Source organism: Lissotriton vulgaris, chromosome 6 (genome assembly GCF_964263255.1).
Source record: "Lissotriton vulgaris chromosome 6, aLisVul1.2, whole genome shotgun sequence".
Classification (NCBI taxonomy): domain Eukaryota; kingdom Metazoa; phylum Chordata; class Amphibia; order Caudata; family Salamandridae; genus Lissotriton; species Lissotriton vulgaris.
The window spans coordinates 1,405,053,188-1,405,075,285 of record NC_141694.1 but is presented as its reverse complement, the minus strand read 5'-3'; the positions used below and the strand labels follow the sequence as shown (position 1 = coordinate 1,405,075,285).

The 22,098-nt window shown below is 46.3% G+C and overlaps 1 protein-coding gene across 5 annotated transcripts in view; it reads right to left on the bottom strand.

Annotated features, from left to right (window-relative positions):
- The window catches only part of RALGAPA2 (Ral GTPase activating protein catalytic subunit alpha 2), a 1,781,019-nt gene that overhangs the window by 1,024,091 nt on the left and 734,830 nt on the right, over window positions 1-22,098 (bottom strand). For all 5 annotated transcript variants that reach the window (XM_086927515.1, XM_086927511.1, XM_086927512.1 and 2 more), the window contains 2 exons: window positions 9,587-9,671; window positions 8,710-8,886 (listed from right to left, as the gene is read on the bottom strand). In XM_086927515.1, the coding sequence (XP_086783641.1) occupies window positions 8,710-8,886; window positions 9,587-9,671 (262 nt within the window). The remainder of the gene's footprint in view (window positions 1-8,709; window positions 8,887-9,586; window positions 9,672-22,098) is intronic.

Below are 22,098 nucleotides of genomic sequence, written 5' to 3'. Positions count from 1 at the left end.
AAGACTCAAAAAAGATGTTGACAAAAGAAAAAAAATAGTTATTCAAAAAGTGACTAGGAGCACGCTCCCTCCGGATCGGCGCTGGCTGGCGCAGAAAAAGAAAAACTAACGTCAGCGCGCAGGGGCAGCATCCAAGTAGACACTGACATCATCTCAGCGACCACGATGCCGACAACGAATGCGGAGTCGACCAACGCCACCTACCAACTTGCAGGGATACTACTATGAAAAAGTTTCCCCTGATCCAGTCTGAAGCCTGGGGGTAGTTTTAAGGTAAGTAATCCATAACTACGGTATCTTTCAGATATCAGGTTATTATAGGAATCACACCGGTTTTAAATTTGGATGGACTATGAACTATATTATCCAGAATCCTTGATGAACACAAGAAATATTAAGACTACTTGAGTGCTTCTTCCTAAAATTTTGTTTTTAATTTTCATGTTGGGTCTTTTCAGTGACTGAATTTAAAGACGGTTAAGCACTGATAAAAATGAACGCCATATTTATAGTAGGTACAATGTGATTAAGCAGTAGCGGCTGTTTCTGTATTGTTGTGTTGCTTGCCAAATTATGACAATGGTCTAACTGATCATGAAGAAGAAAGTTCACAGTCCTGTGTCCCGTCTAGAAATAAATTAACAGAAAGGTTTTAAGACACTTTTCAGTTCTCCTCCACTCTGATATCTGTGCTCCTGTACTGGGTTAAAATGGCCATTTCAAAATGGCATCTTGGAGCAAATATTGAACGTTGCAGGGAGCTAAAATGCAAAATGCCATGCCCCACGAGCTAAGCCATGAGCCCAATGTGGTTATCTTTCAACAAAAATGTAAATGGCACCATCTCAGTGATAAAATCTTTCATGATTGTGGGGCTTGGCAGTGGTTAACAGGGACTCTCAGATTCTTTGCCTAGGAGAAGGTGGGCGACCTTTCTAGAAAACAATGTGGCTGATTAACATTTTATTGAGTTTAATATTGCTGGTTTCTTTTCCTTTCATGACATTTTGTACATTCGTCCTGAAGATCTGCTTTCTGGCATTTATTGTGAGCATTATAAATAATAAACAAAAGCTCATAACAAGGCTAGATCCACAATAATCACAAAGCAAAAGGCTACCGGCGTAATGCTTTACTGTGGCCATGAAACCCTGCAGTGCACCCATTTGTTTTTAGGTCTCGTAGAGAGATCTATTGCAGTCAAACAGGAAAGCTGAGGATTTGTATAAGTGCACGTGCTCGTGAACGCGCTTCTATCCCCCTGCCTTGCTCTTCAAAGGCTCCCCTTACCATGTGCTCCTGCTTCCCCGCCCACTGCTTCACACTTCACGGCCGCCAGGCCATGAATCACATTTTTTTTCTCTGTGCCCTCACCTCTCCAGCCCCTCCCTGCTCGCCGTGCTCCTTGATTCCAGCCCAGGCCAAACTCATGCCTTCAAAACGTGACAGCACTGTACAGCCCGGACGCCTTTTGGTCTCCATCAGTGTGTTAAAGTACATGTTCCCGTGCACGAGCTTGCCATTTGCTCAGGCATTTCTCCTCCCCCTAATTAGTCACCCCTGCTGTTGCTGCCCACGGCCGGCCTTACCTTGTCTCGCATTTCTCCTCCCCACAGATATGCCAAGAGCTTGTTAACGATGATTTCTCTGTTGTAGCTGTATACCAAGTGAGAAGTGGGCCGTTTCAGAATGTAGACACTTCGGTGGCTGGTTCTTGAAGAGCCTTTCTCTCCTGTAATCCTCGCTTGCAAAGAGTGATTGGGCAATTTAACTTGTCATCAGAATAGGTTGAGACCGATATTTTAAGCAGTCTGATCCGCACACCATGCTGTGCGAATGCCCTGCAGCAACAATGTCGGAGTATAGCTTCATCTTGTTAAGCATTATATCGGTATTTCTCATATATACCCACTTAACAAGTGCTGGAGTTGACCTGAAGCTGGAGTATATCCCCTGTGTGCTTTTACCGACCATTGAAAAGGCTGATTGGCGTTGAACTGGTGGTTGTCTTTTGGCCATTACCACGTTTTTAATCCAAGTTTGTGCCGAGATATACCGTTGTTTGTCTTAAGTACATCAGAACCAAGCTTTCCAGGAGCTGTTTGTTGACAACTTTTGCAAGCAAGCTGCTCAACACTCTCTCTTTCTTACACACGCCCTCTGAGGCGCTCATTCACTTTACGTGCACATACTTTCACGCACACTTCCGCTCAGACAATCATGAAGACACTCTAACACTCACTTTTTCTTTGTTTCATCCTCTCTCATTGTTTCACCCTCTCTATCACTATTTCCCATGGTAATCCTTTCTTTGTTCCTCTTTCTTGATATGTCACATCATTGCTTATTTCTCTCTTTCACACAAACATACACACACACTCATTCACACCTGCACTCTTCCCCTTGCTCTGCCTTCCACTTTCTCTCTCGCAATCTCTTTCCTCTAGACTCTTTCTGCCTCTCTCCTAGTCTCTATCTACACTGTCTGTTCACACTGTTCGCCTCGGACTCTGCGATTTGCTGGCTCGCTGTGTGAAATGTGCTTGCCTGCCCAGCCGTATTTCTCCAGAACATGCCAAGGAGAGTTTGGCAGTATGCAGATGACATTTCATCTCCGAATCCCTGTTGCACCCATCTTGCACTTTCAGATACTCGGTAATCATTGCAAATGAAAAGCTCAGCTCCTCTTTCCCTCTCCAGTACAGATGCTCCCCTCAGCCCTACCAACCCAACTCTGTTTGGATTCCAGTGTCACTTATATCATTAACACACAACTCGGGCACCAACTTAGACACAAGCTCTTCCCTACGCAATTCATTAATTCTTTTTCTTTTCACCACCATAAAATTAAATACACAATGTTGGTCATTCTAAAAACAATTTCAGCTAACTACTATTTAAAGCAGACCGCATAAACGTAGTGCTGTCCGTGGAAAGGGAGGGCAGCTGAGACTGGGTGCTGCAAAAGATGCCCTGCGTTAGCGAAGAAGATGCTCCAAGCTACTTCAAGAGGGGCGTGGATGGGAGAGAGGATATCTCAGCTGCATTCACGCTGACAACAGTGCATCTAACTTTAGAGAGGCCAGGGTAATGACCCCCGCCCCCCTCCCCCCGACTGTACTTTTCTGGCATCAGATTTCTGTGTTGGCTTCTTTCTAGCTCTGTCTCCCGTTTGGCACTGTACAAAATGTTCTCATAAAATATTGATGGTTTGAACAGTATTTTTTTATTTCCAAAACGATTCTAGTCTTGTTGATGCAAGAAAGAAATGTGTTTTGTAGTTTGTGATAACTGGTATTAGAAAAGAAGGTTTTCAGATCACTTTGTCCCTATTATGTCTTTTTGTGAGGCCGTTTTACGTGTAAAAAACACAAAGTTAAAGTTTTATTGATGGTGGTGGAAATAATTTGTTCATATTGGAATTTCTTATTTCGACGGGGGTGTTTGGCTTTCTAAAAGTACCATTATCACAGTTTGTTAGACCTGAAAAAGTATGTGATAGTAAGAGATTTAATTTATTTGCAAATTGTTTGGAATGCCTAGAAATGCTCTTTGTAATATTTACTGTTTAAAATGGTGTAGATACATGGCATCAGACATCCACAAGCGTCAAACATCCACAGGCGTCAGGCATCCACAGGCGTCAGGCATCCACAGGCGTCAGGCATCCACAAGCGTCAGGCATCCACAGGCGTCAGGCATCCACAGGCGTCAGGCATCCACAGGCGTCAGGCATCCACAGGCGTCAGGCATCCACAGGCGTCAGGCATCCACAGGCGGCAGGCATCCACAGGCGGCAGGCATCCACAGGCGGCAGGCATCCACAGGCGTCAGGCATCCACAAGCGTCAGGCAACCACAAGCGTCAGGTCCCCACAAGCGTCAGGCATCCACAAGCGTCAGGCATCCACAATCGTCAGGCATCCACAATCGTCAGGCATGCACAATCGTCAGGCATGCACAATCGTCAGGCATGCACAAGCGTAAGGCATGCACAAGCTTCAAGCATTCACAAACATCAGACATCCACAAACGCCAGACATCCACAAGCATCCACAAGCATCAGGCATCAACAAGCATCCACAAGCATCAGGCATCAACAAGCAACAGACATCCGCAAGCAACAGACATCCGCAAGCATCAGACATCCGCAAGCATCAGACATCCGCAAGCATCAGACATCCGCAAGCATCAGACATCCGCAAGCATCAGACATCCGCAAGCATCAGACATCCGCAAGCATCAGACATCCACAAGCATCAGGCTTCAACAAGCAACAGACCTCCACAAGCAACAGACATCCACAAGCAACAGACATCCACAAGCAACAGACATCCACAAGCAACAGACATCCACAAGCATCCACAAGCATCAGGCATCAACAAGCATCCACAAGCATCAGGCATCAACAAGCATCCACAAGCATCAGGCATCAACAAGCATCCACAAGCATCAGGCATCAACAAGCATCCACAAGCATCAGGCATCAACAAGCAACAGACATCCGCAAGCAACAGACATCCGCAAGCATCAGACATCCACAAGCACCAGGCTTCAACAAGCAACAGACCTCCACAAGCAGCAGACATCCACAAGCACCAGGCTTCAACAAGCAACAGACCTCCACAAGCAGCAGACATCCACAAGCAGCAGACATCCCATCCACAAGCAGCAGGCATCCACAAGCAACAGGCATCCACAAGCAACAGGCATCCACAAGCGTCAGGTATGCACAAGCGTCAGGTATGCACAAGCGTCAGGCATCCACAAGCGTCAGGCATGCACAAGCGTCAGGCATGCACAAGCGTCAGGCATGCACAAGCGTCAGGTATGCACAAGCGTAAGGAATGCACGAGCGTCAGGCATGCACAAGCGTCAGGCATGCACAAGCGTCAGGAATCCACAAGCGTCAGGAATCCACAAGCGTCAGACATCCAAAAGCGTCAGACATCCACAGGCATGCACAAGCTTCAAGCATTCACAAGTGTCAGACATCCAAAAGCGTCAGACATCCACAAGCATCCACAAGCATCAGGCATCCACAAGCGTCAGACATCCACAAACATCAGGCATCAGACATCCACAAACGTCAGCCATCCACAAGCATGGGACATAACAGCTCTTCTGCCGGGCCTTCCTTGCCTGTCCTTTCTCGTCTCTGAGCCCACAGCAGAAGGCGTGCAGTGTGTTTTATTTATTTTACTGTCCATTTCAAACGGACTTTGTTGGTCAAAAAAGGATAAACGTCTAACTTGCCCCGACTGGAATCAGACCCCCAGATACTTCTTGTTGCACGCAGAAATATGTGCATTCACTACTAGTAGGGAGTAAATTGAACTATTTTTTAGAAGAACAAATAGTAGTGAGCTTAGTAATTAAGCCAAAAACCTAAGGAGTCAGAGAAGCTAATTGGATAATTGAAGTGACATGTTTTTTTCCTTCGACGTGACGACGCAGGACATCCAGAGCCCCGGTGAACCTAAACTCCCGGCTTCACTTTGGCAGCTACTTGGCTCGAGGCGTTTCCAGAATCCCGATGAACCAAAACGCCCCGCTTTACTTTGGTTATTACTTGACTAGAGGCATTTCGAAAAGAGGAAGCTATATATAACTAAATATCCACAACATTGGTCAAGTGTCTAACATTAATCAGTCAGAAATCGCCTAAGACACTTTTAATAAACAAGCTTTGTGCTTAGAGTAACTTCAACCCTGGAATGTCATTGCGTCTCCTAACCAATTTTTCACGAAGGGAAGAAGAATAACCAATAAGTGTCGTACATCTATGGACATGACTCCAATACCCCTATAAGTGGAACAAACATCTTATAAATAGAAATAATAACAAGAAGATTAGCAAGCGAGGTACAGAGTACGACCTTACCCAGATGACTGACCAGCAAGAGATTTTCTTAAATAAGTGTATACCCTCTGCGTATTGTTATGTTTCTGTCCTAAAGCAAATGACGGACTCCTGAAGAAGGCAAATGCCGAAACGCGCGTAGAGTCTCCACCCACCGCTTTGCTTACTCCACTAGCCCTATTTATCATCAGAGTCATTTGTACTGTTTTTTTGTGTGTTTTTTCCCTGTTTCTTTCTTCCCGTGTTTTTGAATATATGTTGATAATTTTCCGAAATCACAAAATGTAGGTCATTGATGTTTTAAATACTTATATGTATCTTTTATAAATGAGATTCTAAACAAAAAAATGAAGAAAATATTTAAGTAAATCACAAACTAATTTTGAATATAATTATTGGGTTTTGTTCTATCAATTTTGTCTACATGTCACTTCAATTATCCAATTAGCTTCTCTGACTCCTTGGGTTTTTTGGCTTAATTACTAAGCTCACTACTATTTGTTCTTCTAAAAAATAGTTCAATTTACTCCCTACAAGTAGTGAATGCATTAGAAGTAGGGGTCCCCCTTTTTTCCTAAATAAAGATAAGACGCTTTGCCTATGTGCAGGAACTAAAATCTGAACTCCGGTTTTGTGCCTCTGAAGCCAGACGCCACATGTCCGCCTCCTTTTGTTTGGTTACAGTGATTAACATCTGCAAATTCATTTATATTAGTAGAATATCACAGGCGCTCGAGGGGACGCATTGAAACATTGAATCAAAATTAAAATTGCACACAGTAAATTCCTCGAATACGGGATGTTTACTGTCGCCCTCTATCTACCTATCTTTCGCCCTCCCTCTATCCATCGCCCTCCCTCTATCCATCGCCCTCCCTCTATCCATCGCCCTCCCTCTATCCATCGCCCTCCCTCTATCCATCGCCCTCCCTCTATCCATCGCCCTCCCTCTATCCATCGCCCTCCCTCTATCCATCGCCCTCACTCTATCCATCGCCCTCACTCTATCCATCGCCATCACTCTATCTATCGCCATCACTCTATCTATCGCCCTCACTCTATCGCCCTCACTCTATCAACTATCTATCTATCTCCCTCACTCTATCTTTCTATCTATATATCGCCCATACTCAATCTATCTATCGCCCTCTATCTATCGCCCTCTATCTATCGCCCTCTGTCTATCGCCCTCACTCTGTCTATCGCCCTCACTCTGTCTATCGCCCTCACTCTGTCTATCGCCCTCACTCTGTCTATCGCCCTCACTCTGTCTATCGCCCTCACTCTGTCTATCGCACTCACTCTGTCTATCGCACTCACTCTGTCTATCACACTCACTCTAGCCATCTATCTATTGATCGCCCTCACTCTGTCTATCTATCTATCGCCCTCACCTTATCTATCACCCTCACTCTATCTATCTATCGCACTCACTCTGTCAATCTATCGCATCACCACAGCATCACTCAGCCCCACCACAGCATCACCACTCAGGGGCACCACAAAATCACTATGCGCTACCACAGCATCACTAAACGCCACAGCATCACTCGTCGCTACCACAACATCACTCAGCGCCACCACAGCATCAATCTGTGCAACCATTCAACAACTGGTTCAAATATGTCCTCTCAATGTTTCAAGCTTTATTACAAATGTCACAAAAAGATGTTAATATTTCACTTCTGTTCTTGGATTTTCGTCACAATAAAATACACTGAACATTATCATTACAAAAGTTATTTACAAAAGTTTAAGCTATTGCCATTGTAAATTACAATAACTTTTAAGTATTCATTATTTAAAAAAAATAAAAGCCATTGTTATTTGTAATATCAATACATCTAAATCACGTAAATACAACACATATTGCATTACAAATGCTACGGATGTCACATTTGCAAAAGTTAAAACTATTGGCATTGTAAATGACAAAGCTATTAATTTCGCTATTTTCAAAACCAACACATAAATAAAAAATGTGTCATTTACAAGACCAATAGCTTAAACTTTCCTAATGCGAGACCTACAGCATTGCAAATGCATGTTTAAGCAAGATGTTGAACTTCTTGCAGGATTTTTTTTTTCATTTAACTCTCCAGTTTCTTTCTGGAACTTAAAGAGTCTTTCCTCCAACCATACATACATAGCTGAACTTTCAATACTTTAATGTTACTTCTAACTTTTTTTTAAATGTTTTTACAAAACAGTTCACCGATTGCAGGCTCTCCTTATTTATTCATTCCTTGTTTCCCTGTGTTTTCGCTTGATCAGTCTCTTGCACAATAAAAACATAGTATCACATGCTAATTCCAGCGGTTCAGCGCGCTTGCTGCTTCAGGTTATTGAGACTGAAGCTAGCTAATGAAGTGAGCACCGGTTTCTATATGCTAGATTCAAGCTCAAACAGTCGATGCATTTCAAAACTGCCTGTAGTGATAGGAAATTATTTGGGTATGGCTAAAATGACATCAGGGTCAATGAAGGATGCAGGCAATCCAATAATACACCAAAGCTTCTGCTGAGACCGCTCTACTGCTGTTGGAAGATTTAAGAATTGTACATAAGCACACAGACAGACATATAAAGATAGATTCGTGTTTTTTGTCTAAATTACACGATTACTTCACTATTTTTTCCATGTAATAAATAAAAAAATAAAAAACAGACCCTGCTTGTGGTGCAGCGAAGGGAAAGAAGTGCTGTCTGAGCTGTATACTATGTGGTTTAAGATTTTATAGAGCCGAAATAACACTTAAAAATTGCAAGCGAAACGAATGAAAAGAAATTCCGCTCAAATTCAGAAACTTCACAACACTGCAGAATTTCCCTCACATATAAATGTACCTGTCAAAAGCGTTGCATCGGCTGGACTGAGCTGAAGCCAGTGACGAGAGTCTGGATCAATCGCAACGTCTTCTGGTGAGTTGAGCTCATGGTCCTCCTCGTCGCAGCTCTGCCATGGCATTGAGGAACTCTCCGGCTCCTGGCTGAACCCGTTAGATGTCTCATTGGCACTCTCACCTGCAGCACAGAACAGTCACGAGTGAGCCTTTCGAAGAGCTCGACGTCCACTCGCTACAACACTCCATGCCTAAGCACCCTACTGCACCTCAAAACCTCTTTCACTGCACCCAGCTGTTCCCATTGTGTGTCACTACAACCATCACCTTTTTAATGGTGCACCCAAAGGCTTCCTAGAACCTTGCTAAATATCAAAGCGCTGTCTGACCTAGTCAGGGAAAGGAAGCACTAAAAAATAGCTAATTCCTGGGCAATGCAGAAATCCTTTCACCCTCTAAGGTGTTAGAAATAACAATATAACTCAAAAGAATTCCATATCAGGACAGTGAGGATAAATGAAGCAGCAGGCCTTCAGTGACATCACTTTGTGCTCAGCGTTATGCCACTTACCCAACAGCACTTGCCTGCAGTAACTCATACCTTAGATCAGTAGCATCTCAGGACAGGTATATACAGAATCCGGCAATACTTCATATGAAGCCAGACAATAAAACAACATGATATTTTAGGATTATAGGATGTGTTTCAAACTGCAGCTGATCACACGATTAGACATACCACAGTGTACAGCAAGAGGGCTAGTAGGTCTACAACACTGACCTAAGTCCAAAAAGAGGTGTCTACATTTCAGAAAGCATGATAATAAAACAAATGACACCCTTCCAACAGAGACCCCCTTCATTGTTTCATTGAAACTTACTCTTTACTCTTTTCCTTTCCTGCAGTAGATGCACTTCCGGATGCCGGTCTAATTCACCAGGACTACTACTTCGTCGTAGTAAAATCTAGAAACATACAAATATGAATTTCATGAAGAAAATACACCAAAATATCTAGCAAACAGAACACTGGTGACGCAGGTGGCATAGGAATTCAAAGAGGCAAGGCAGGGAGTGTGGTTGCCATGGGGTCCATGGGAGCGGAGGAGTTAGGACTACATGGGGAGATACCAGAACTGAGCCTCAAGGCAGTCACCTCAGAGGTTCTGAGCAGAGGGGATCCACAATGGGTTAAGTGCATAGACAGCAAAGCCCCAGACAATGGCAAATACAATGAAACGTTTGTTTTGGGAGTTTAAAACTGCTGTTTGAAAGGGAACAGTATTTAAGTTATGTTCACACAAACTAATACATTAGCCTCTAGATGCTTTATCGTTTTTCATTTTTTTAAACTCAAAATAATGCTTTAAAAAAATCCACGAACAAGGAAGTTGAGCAGTAGTGCGGTTAAAATGTGTCATCTAACAACGGCAGTAATGCAAGTGATGACTTGGTCTCTTAGAAGCATTCTAATGAATCCATTAATAAACAAGTGTTGCTGGAATACTGCATAATATCGACACGTATCACCAAAAGGCACAATAGATTTAGGCAACAAGACAACAATCCCTGGCTCCACAGTTGATTTCGAATTTGCCCCCGATCCTAAAATGTGGCCTAAACCCAAAATGTGGCCTATAAATTGTAACTTAAATGTTGCCTACAGTGCCGTAGGGCAGCAAGCAGGAAAAGAAGGTCTTCAAACAGTTCGAACATAACCAGCAAAAGAGCATCACACCTTAACCTACACACTCAAGTGAGCAAAGCAAGCAAGCTTACGAAAACAAGTGAATGTCTCTTAATACACATTCCTTGAATACTCACCACAAAACATCCGGTGAAGAAGAACAAAGACCATTTTTATGCAGTCGTCCAACAATACACTGCTTGCTCCATCACACACAAATAGTAGAGTAAACATACACTAGACCTTCAGGTAGTTTGCACCACTCCTAGAGGAGGGCCTTAACCATAGAGTTCTGCATCTGCATTTTGTGCAATTGAGAAGCACCGCTGTGGACTCCGGCTGCAGTCTCGATCCTCATGAATTCTGCCAATTACCATAATGCAGTCGGCACCTTTTGAAAAAAAATCTCTACCTTGGTAAAGTAAAAAAGCGCCTGCCACAAGCCCAAACTAGGGGCCCACGCTCAACCACAAGAAAGGAGCTAGTCTGGTCGATAACAAAGCTTATAGGTCACAAAGCACCACACCCGTGCGCTGACGTCAGTTCTTGGTCTTTTTGCCGGGGCCCTAGAGGCAGGGAATAACTCAGCTTAATTCAACAATGAACATGGAGTGCAACAATTCTACCTTGGAACCTGATTCAGAAGACTAAACCATCCTTCAGAAAAGAGAAGTGCCTAGGATTGGTGAGGAACCTGCAGGTAGACAGATTACCTACCAGAATGATTGTTACCAAAGGTAATTAACTGATTGTCCTGTGGAGATTTCTACCTGCAGTTTCCTCACCTTTTCAACAGATATCCAAAGCAATAAGCCCTACCAGGTGGTGGGTCTGAAGGAAAGGTTACAGCAGAAAGTCCTGGAGCATGGAATGAGTGAAATGGACCTTCTTTCACACTTCCAAATCCAATCAATAGTGTTTGGAGAACATATGAAAAAATGTCCATTTATGCTGCAAGTACACACCTGCCAGTACCGAAGAAGATGTTTTCGCTCTTGTAGAGTGAGCTCTGATTCTTCCTGGTGGTTCTTTTTTGGCAAAGGAATTTTTTTGCTTTTAACACGAAAAACAATTCAGTGAAAAAAAGTACTTTTCTTGAACACTTAGCAGTTGTTTTTGCCGACATAGCCAAAAAAAGTTGGTCGTCAGATTTGAAGTCCTTGATTCTGTAAAAGTAGTGACTGACTTTCCCATGAGGGTCCAGGCTATGCAGCCTCTCCTTCCCCTTAGTGGGGTGGGATAGAGGAAACAAGTGTGAACTGTAAAGGATTTACCCATATGGAATTGGGGAATCAGTTCTGCATGGAAAGGTGCTTTTGCTCTCAGGACCAGCTTTTAAGGTAAGAAACAAGCGTAGGGGGGCCAAGCACACATCTCTATCATTTGACTGATGCACAGAGCCAAAGTGGTGGCCACCAAAAATCTCAAGTCACAACTGACAGCAATACAGAGGTTCAAACTGAGCACACTTCAAGGATGCCAGAAACACTTTAAGGTCCCACAGAGACATATAAAAAATGGGAAGGATGGAATATGTACAATAACACCTTCAAAAACCTCATGACTTCTGAGGACTTGAATAAAGAGGGCGTGTTTGGCAAACAAATAAATGATTTGGGCAATAAGCATTCTTGCAAGTGGCTAAAAGATCCAAGTGAATGGTAATGGTGCTACACAGGGTAAGTCTGTTCCATACCATTTATGGGTGGAAATTCCATTTGTGGCTGGCAAGAGAACCTCAAGTCAGGTTGTCAGCTCAGTTCAGGGAGCCTGCTAGATGGTGGTGATAAGCCAGATATTGTGTACCTGAGCCCAGGCCCAGACTGTCAGAGCCTCTCAAGAGAGAATACCTCTCTGGTGGTTCACATAACACAAGGGTTCTGCTGCCTGTTAGAATATGGACTGATTGACTGGAAAGAGAAGGCAAGAAGGCTGTTGTATTCCTGCTACTCAGACTAGAATGTTTGGTGTGAGAGCTAGTTAGAATGTTGAGTGTGAAAGACTGTCAGTTGGATGAAGAGCGGAGCGACAGGAGGCTGCTCCTGGTGGGGTTTCGTCGTCCTCTAATGTTGTACCATCTAACCTGGAATAAAGTACCTACAAGAAACTACATGGACTGCACTACATTTTATTTACAACATTTTTGGCGACGATTTGAGAAAAAGAACCCACGTGTACCACCTAAAAAGATGCTGAAATTACATGAAAGAATACTTGAGAAACAGAACAAAACAGAAACAGAGGACAAAGGAAAAAAAGGTAAAAGACTCTCTACAATTTAAAGCTTGTGTTTAAACTATCTGGCACCACAAGACCCAACCAGTGACCCCGAAATGGGTCGCCCTAAGACCTAACAGTGCCAGATCCAGCTGTCATGATCAAGGTCAAAAGCCAGTGTAAGAGCCACGGAGTACAGTTATGACTAATGGCGTTGTGAAATGAGAGATCTTGACCTTTTAAAGTGAAGTTTGACAGCAATCATGTGAAGCTACGAACCATCTGGTATTGTGGGAGGCTATCACCCATGTAGCGTGTGACTGTGAGGAGTAGCCCCAGTGTGAGGTACAAATTAAACCTAACCTTTGAGTCAAGTCTGGCCAGAGATCCGCTAACTGTGGTTGTTGGTTTAACATACAGCGAGCCCCAGTGTGTGAAGACACTTGAGTGCTCGTAATCTTTTGTGGGCATCTTGGATGGGGTATTCGGGGGCAAATATCGAGCCCCGCCTCTGCTACAGGAAATTTTAGCTGTGGTATTGAGCCCTACTGTTGTCTGGTCTACAATCGCACCCTGGTTTGAGGTGTCTGAACCACGTTCAGGATTCACCCCCTGTGGTGTCTTGGTTCAGGGGTGGCTGGTGTACACGGGCGAGATGGGCGTCGCCCTGCCACCCAGGGGCACAAAAAAAAATGCCTGATGGAACACTGAGCAGCAACAAACATGCAAATCTATGGTTTTCTGTAAGGGGTGGGGGAGGATGGCCCTTGCTCTGTGCATGCTTTTTGGCTGGGCGAAGATTTCTGCAGGGCAGTGACAACACACAGGTAGGCAGGATCACTGCCAGAATAGTATTTGGATTTTGGGCGTTATTGGCTTGGCCCAGGGAGGAGTTGGAGGCCTTCAATTGATTCCAATGGCTGGGGGCGGGGCAGTAGTCAGGCTTAGAGACGTGTGTGGGCGTGGCAGTGGCCGTTGCCTCCTCCAGGAGACCCAGCAACACTTGCTTGCTGTTTTGCCAGTGATTGGTTTGCTGGGGTCTGGGGAGGAGTCCAAAGACCAGTATTTTCTAGTTTTGATTTTGGGCCATGGCTTGTGCGTGTGTGCTATACTGGCTATTGCCACGCTGTCTGCAGTCGGTGTCTGCACACTACAGCCTGCGTACTGGTAACGAGTCACGACAAGGAGCCCGGCTCGAGATGGAAGAACATGACGATCACAGTGACAAAGGCAGTACTGCCACTGGACAAGTAAGTGAAAGCGAGTTTCGCGACCCACCCCCAAAACAACATTCTTATTAAATAATTATAGGGGGCCCACATGTCAGTGAGGGAACATATAGCGCCAGCACCATTTTGAGTGGAAAATGCCACAAATCTAGGGTCGCGCCACAGAATTTCACAAAGGGCCCAAACAGCAGTCAACAGAGCCCTCTGTGTGACTCTGTGAAATGTATTTCCTGGTCCGTCGAGTAGTTGAGCCCCCCTCAGCCCCTTCAACTTGGTAGATTTCCTGAAAATGTCTGCGCGCGCTCATCGCCTCGAGGTCTTGCAGCGGCCAGCATGCGCCACCCTCGTCGCGGCCTTCATTAATGGAGCCCTCCCCTTCCGTGCCAAGAATTAAAATGTGACCCTAATGTCTAATGTTTTGTAGAGTGTAGGAAGTAGCTGCAGATGTGTTCCGACATTTTTAAGGAAAAAACATACTACTCTAATTGTCGCTAGAAACTGCAGATCATGCAAAGCCTTTATATTAGGGAAACCTCTGGTATAAGTGACACAGTCACAGTTCAGGTGGGGCTGCGAGGAGAGAAATACTGGAGGAGAAGGCTGAAACAAAGTGGAAATCGGACAAGGATCGGGCTGCTCACACGCTGCTCTCTACGCTACCTGCAAATCCCCAGACTGGTATCGTAGCGCTACTCCACAAGAACCGATATAGCCTGATTGAAGTTAACTTTGTATCGCTGCGCTAGACTGCCGGTTTAGATCATCGTTATCTGTTAAATTATTATCTTTGAAATCTGCCATAACGAATAGATTTGCAGCGCTAAATTGCCATAGAGCGCTCTTACTCTGCTGTGACTTGTGCATTGCTGCCTTTTTAATCGTCTGCAGCGCGCCCACTGTGTGCATACCCTATTGTGTCTCGGCTTTTTGGCTAGCAGCCATTTTCTTGTTGTTGTTGTTCCCCCCTGGCCGGAAATACAACACGCACCCGCCTCCCAGCTGCTCCTCCCTCCCACTGACCTGTATGAGCCGCTCTCCCTGGTGTTCCCTGTGACCGCCCTGATCCCCATCAGAAGCGGACGCTCACACGCTGCTCTCTACGCTACCTGCAAATCCCCAGACTGGTATCGTAGCGCTACTCCACAAGAACCGATATAGCCTAATTGAAGTTAACTTTGTATCGCTGCGCTAGACTGCCGGTTTAGATCATCGTTATCTGTTAAATTATTATCTTTGAAATCTGCCATAACGAATAGATTTGCAGCGCTAAATTGCCATAGAGCGCTCTTACTCTGCTGTGACTTGTGCATTGCTGTCTGTTTAATCGTCTGCAGCGCGCCCACTGTGTGCATACCCTATCGTGTCTCGGCTTTTTGGCTAGCAGCCATTTTCTTGTTGTTGTTGTTCCCCCTGGCCGGAAATACAACACGCACCTGCCTCCCAGCTGCTCCTCCCTCGCCCCCGCCCCCTCCACTATCCATTTATGACAGATGATGTCTCGCGCAGCGTTCACTCGCAGCGGACGCGCCCCATGCGCGCCGAAGGTGCGCCAAAGGTAAGCCCGTCCACGCCCGTCCGCGCCTGGACTGCGCCCAGCGCCAGACCCCCTGGTCCCCGCAACTCCCAACCCACCAGAGTCACATATGATGCCGCATCTCTCCTCGCCCTCAACCCCGGACGCACACCACAATGCTGCGATGCCACCCCAGGACGAACCCACGGCCCATTCGCCTGCCTCTCCTGCAAGTTCAACTGCTTCAGGACCCTCGCCAAATCCACTTCCTCCATACATAGCACCGACTCTAACCGCCTGAAGTGCATCCTGCTGAACACCAGCTCGGTCCACAGACACGCAACTGAACTCTGGGACCTACTCGACACTGCGTCGCCGGACATCGCCTTCCTCACAGAGACATGGATGAACACATCATCAGCACCCGACATCGCCATAGCCATACTGGACGCTTACAAGATCATCCGAAAAGACTGCACCAATCAAACAGGAGGAGGCATCGCCATCATCCATAGGAATACCATCAAAATCACAACCAGCTCCAACGATCATCTTACATCCGCTGAACATCTCAATTTTCAGATCCAGACCGACCCTAGGACCACACTCCGAGGCACCCTCATTTACAGACCTCCAGGTACCCGCACTCAATTCAGCGATGACATCACAGACTTTGTCAGCCCACATGCCCTCGCCTCCGAGAACTACATTCTATTAGGAGACCTCAACTTCCACCTTGAAAACAAACACGACAGCAACACCAACTCCCTTCTGGACAACCTGGCCAATCTCGGACTCAAACAACTTGTTGACACCCCCACCCATGTAGCCGGACACTCGCTCGACCCTATCTTCACCTCCAGCAAGCACATCTCCTTCGACCGCACCACAGCTCTCCACTGGACGGACCACAGCTGTGTTCACTTCAGCTACAAAACCACCCCGACCCACAACCGCCCACAACCTATTCCTCGGAGAAACTGGAACAAAATCACCTCCGACCAACTCCTCACATCACTCAACCAAAACCCTCCCACACTCTCACTGGACCCAAACCAAGCGGCCAACAATCTCAAGCAATGGATCACCCACAGTGCTGACCAATTAGCACCCCTGAAAAAGCACCAGATCAAATCAGCCAGCAAAAAGGCTCCCTGGTTCAATGATGACCTTAAAAAATCCAAGAAGCTATGCCGCAACCTGGAGAATACATGGAGAAAAAACCCAACCACCGACAACATGGCCGCCCTTAAGGCAGCCACCCGCAAACACCACCAACTGATTCGATCCGCCAAGAAATCAGCATTCAAGGATCGTCTCGACAACAACACTCACAACAGCAAGGAACTTTTCAACATCGTCAAAGAATTCACCAACCCCACCGCAGCATCTAACGACATCACCCCCTCCCAAGACCTCTGCGATGCGCTATCCTCCTCCTTCTACAACAAAATTGCCGACATCCACAACAGCTTCGAGAATACTCCCAGCGATCAACCCTCCCCACCCCCCTCAGATCTCACTCCGCCAACTAACAATCTTAGCGCCTGGAACCCAATCACCACTGAAGACACCATCCGCCTAATGAACTCAATCCACTGTGGATCGCCAACCGACCCCTGCCCCCACCACATCTTCAACAAAGCGGACTCCATCATCGCACCCATTTCCGTGATGTCATCAACTACTCGTTCACCTCTGCCCCCTTCCCTGAAAGCTGGAAACACGCCAAACTCAGCGCCCTCTTGAAGAAACCCACAGCAGACCCCTCTGAACTTAAAAACTACCGACCCATATCCCTCCTCCCATTCCCGGCCAAAGTCATTGAGAAAGCCGTCAACAGCCAGCTCGCCGCCTTCCTTGATCCCTCTCAGTCCGGATTTCGAGCCAAACACAGCACCGAAACCGCCCTCATTGCAGCAACAGACGACATCCGAACACTACTGGATAACGGAGAAACAGCGGCCCTCATTCTACTCGACCTCTCCGCCGCTTTCGACACAGTCTGCCACAGCACCCTCATACAACGCCTCAGCAACAAGGAAAAGCCTTGGACTGGATCAACTCGTTCCTAGCTGGGAGAACTCATAGTCCGACTTCCCCCATTCATCTCAGAGGCCACTGAAGTCATCTGTGGAGTACCACAAGGATCTTCACTCAGTCCCACCCTCTTCAACGTCTACATGAGCCCACTCGCATCAATCGCACGCCAACACAACCTCAACATCATCTCTTACGCCGACGACACCCAATAAATCCTTTCCCTCACCAAAGACCCCAACACCGCCAAAACCAATCTTCACGAAGGCATGAAAGAAGTAGCCGAATGGATGAAACACAGCTGCCTAAAACTCAACTCAGACAAAACGAAGGTGCTCATCCTAGGATCTTCCCCCTCTGCCTGGGACGACTCTTGGTGGCCTTCCGCTCTGGGCCCAGCACCCACACCCACAGATCATGCGCATAACCTTGGCTTCATCCTAGACTCCTCTCTCTCGATGTCCAGACAAGTCAACGCAGTCTCATCCTCCTGCTTCAACGCACTTCGCATTCTCAAAAAGATCTTCCGCTGGATTCCCCTCGAGACAAGAAAGACTGTCACCCACGCACTGGTCACGAGTCGACTGCATTATGGCAACACACTTTACGCCGGAATCACAGCAAAATTACAGAAAAGACTCCAACGCATCCAAAACGCATCAGCAAGACTCATACTGGACATCCCTCGCCAAGATCACATCACCGGACACCTAAAAGACCTCCACTGGCTTCCAGTCAACAAAAGAATTACATTCCGTCTTCTCACCCACGCACACAAGGCCCTCTATAATCTTGGTCCCGAATGCCTCAACACAAGACTGCCCTTCTACAAACCCACCCGCCAACTTAGATCTTCCAATCAAGCCCTCGCCGCAATCCCACGCATCCGAAAATCCACCATTGGAGGAAGATCCTTCTCCTTCTTGGCAGCCAAGACCTGGAACTCACTCCCCACCTGCCTCCGCCTTACTCAAAACCACACCTCCTTCAGAAAAGAACTTAAAACCTGGCTATTTGACAAATAATGAACCCCTTCCCAAGCGCCTTGAGACCCTCTGGGTGAGCAGTGCTCGATATAAATGACCGAACTTGAACTTTTGAGGCGGTAGCCTCACCCGACTCCTATGCAGTTTCACTCTTGCTCCTGGCCCACTCCCTACTGGCACACACACACAACCACCAGCACGGGTAGCCTCTCAGATCTGTGGCACACCCATGATTACCAGCAAGGACTACCTGTGGCATACATGCAAGCACCAGCAGGGGGCGCCTCTCAGATCTGTGGTACCCTTGAGGCAACCAGCATGGAACACCTTCCGCACACAAGTACCAGCTGGGCCTACCACTCATATCAATGAAACTCCCTCACGCAGCAGCAAGGGCTGCCTGTGACACGCACACATACAACAGCAGGGGCAGCTATCCGATTCGTGGCACATTCGGGACCACCACTAGTATGGAACACCCTCACATACTTGCAAGGGCACCATCTCACACCTGTGGTGCAGTACACCCTAAAACAACGCGGAGGAAGCCGCTGACGTGGGTGGCAGCACACAGACAAGGGAGAAACGCAGGGCTGCAACTCGCACACTGGTGCACCCATACACCACCTCTCAAACGCCTCTTGCACATCCTTGCACACTGGCAGTGGCCGTTTTTGATATTCGTGTGCGCACATCAGCAGAGAAAGCCTCCCTGAGATCGCAGGCCTACAAACAGCAGAAGGTGCCATCTCTGATCTGTGGCATACAGAGTCGCACAAACGGGGCCTCCTTTCACAACTGTCACACGCACATATGCACTACCACAGACCGGCCACCTCCAAGAACTGTCTCGAGTGCCAACAGAGGCTGCCTGTTTGATCTGTGGCACATTCTCAAGATTCCACTAACCTACTAGGCTACATTTCCATATGAATCCACACCTTTGAACACTAGGCAGCAACAGCACACAAATCTCCGCACCGGTGCATTCACCCACTGAGCTGTACTGCTGGACATGGATGTGGACCTTTGACGTGCAAGTATTGTGCACACACATCTTGGCATCAGGGAAAATGAACAATTGAGCTCTCGTACCGGGACTGGTCTTCGCGAACTGCCAGTAAACTGAGTGTGATGATCTGACAGGGCCGGCTCTAGGGCGGTGCGATCGGTGCCACCTCGACGGACGTGGACTGTGGGTGGGGGCGTCATTTTTGTAAAGGTTATTAACATTTTAAAAGCACCTGCTGCTGCGTTCCTGGCCTCCAGCAATTTTTAATCATCATTTAACTCCTGTGATTAATCGTCTTCCTGCAAAGAGACCAGAGGTTTGTCTAGTGGAAGTTTTGACTCATGTAAAGGCAGTGCAGAGGGTTAAAATACCTGCTGCTAAGAACATGTACCATGCAGATCATAAAGTGTGTATAATGTAAATAGGTCAGTGGGTTACTGCTTCTGTAAACTAGCTTTTTAATGTAATTTGAAGTTTGCAAGTCAAAATCCAAATATAGAAAATTGAGCTATTATTTGTCATCAAAGAGCTGCATGCAAACTGCAAGGTATTTGTTAGAGATAAGTTTTTATGCACAGTCTTTCATTATTCTAATCTTCCCAAAGGGTTCATTTGGGTAGAAAACTATTCTTATTATTAAATTAACAATGGTGTTACTTTTAAATTCTGAATTTGTGCTTTTCCAGAATAAGGACTCTTAAACTATATTGCCTACCACTATCAATGACACGTCACTCCTACTCTACACTGCGTAGGCCTGTCTGATGGACATTTCCTATAGAATGATTTATACACATATGACACCTTACACTGGCATGAGTGGTGCTATAGAACGAAATTAATCTGAGAGACAATAAGTATGGAGACTTGAGGGGCACTGTTAAAGGGTGCTAGTGAGGGAATCCGTGGCAGAGGTGGCCATTGGGGGGGCACCAACAGACATTGTCCCACAGGGCACCACCAGTGTTAAAGCCCTGTCTGACAGACTCCGGCTTCAGAAGGATAGCTCGGCGGGTCAGCTCCCCTGCCAAAGAGGTCTGTGTGACCTGCAGCTAACAGGATCCACTCGCCAGAGAGTCACCGAGGGTTAATGTCCCTGTTGCAGAGGTCGGTGAGGGATCTACTGGTCACGAAGGGTTAATGCACCTGCTGCAGAGGTCTGTGGGTGATATACTGCTTACTGGATCCACTCACAGGAGTGTAACGGAGGCTTAATGCACTGGCTGCAGGGATCTGTTTGTGATCTACTGGTTACAGGATCCACTCCCAGGAGGGTAAGGGAGGGTTAATTCACCTGCCGCAGAGGTCACGATATCGATATCGAAGAACACCGATACGGACATGATTTTCGATACTTGGAACCCACGTGTGGGTTGGAATTATCACCACACTTAAAAGCACGCAAACGGAAACAATTAGCCTTGAGAAAGACGCAGGAGCCACTACTTGTAGCGACGAAACGCGTTGGCTGTGGTACTGTTTGGAGAAAAATCTGAATTAAAAACAAGACAAGAAGTTGACCTGGAATCTAAATTTATTGACTCACTTGTGCTTTTGTGTCTAAAGTATATATATTGTTCTGAATAAGTTGTAATAAGCTGACAGAATTACGTGTGCTTGGGAGTTAGACAATTTTCTTGGTGAGGGACTCGTCTCTCGGTTTATGGATTTTGTGTGGTTTTCCATACCTTTGAGCACCGTACGAATATTTGAACAATTGATATGAAGTGCAAATCTGAATCCTGAGCGCCATATAACCTATAATTAAACCACGTTGCTATCTGCTGTGCTACGATCAGTATTCGAGGCACCAAATTGTCACAAATTGTTTTTCAAAGAAAGTACATGAACAACTTCTGTACTGTAGCTATTACGATTGGAAAAAGAGTAGTATGGTACATAATTAAATATTCTGCACAAGGGGTGTCTGGTGATCGGAAATTGGCTGTATTTGCGAGTGTGAATGTTGTGAAGAAAGGCACACGTGAAATTAAGAGGCCCAGCTCCCAAAGCTCCATGCCTTGCTCGTTCCATCCCCGTGCCTGCCCCCTGCCCTGCATCTATTGCCTCAGTCCTCAGCCATTGCTTCCGGAGGTGCCCAGCTCCCAAAACTCCTTGCCATGCTCATTCCATCCCTGTGCTGGCCACCTGCCCTTCAACTATTGCCTCAGTCCTCCTCCAGTCAGTATGCTGGATGGTGTTAGGGCTGGGTTGTCCAAGTCAGTAAGTTCTGAACTACTAATCTATGATGTGGCAATTATTATGCCTCCGTGTGCCACGGCCCCCAACAATCATTCTACCCATAGCTATGGGATCACAGACACACTCACATGCACAAATACAGGCATGCTTTCACACACACATATTCTCACATGCACACAAGACCTGTTGCCCACTCAACTAGAAAGTGGCTGTGCTGATACAGGATTTGCAGTGTCACTGTGGAGATCATGAAAATACCACAGGGTTTCATCGGCTCCCAGGTTGCAGGAAGTAAGTGTAGGAGTCAGTCACTAGAGAGGAGCTGCAATTCCACCTAAGCAAAGCAACATTGCACAATGCCATCAGTTGTCTGGGATTGGAGAAATGCCTCCAACACTCTCTGCAAGGGTGGCCCCCGGCACGAGAGTTCAGAGCAGATTCGGGGTTAGAAGATGGAGTCACAGAGCTTTAACTGGACCGCGTGTTTGCAACAATTTAAAGTGAATA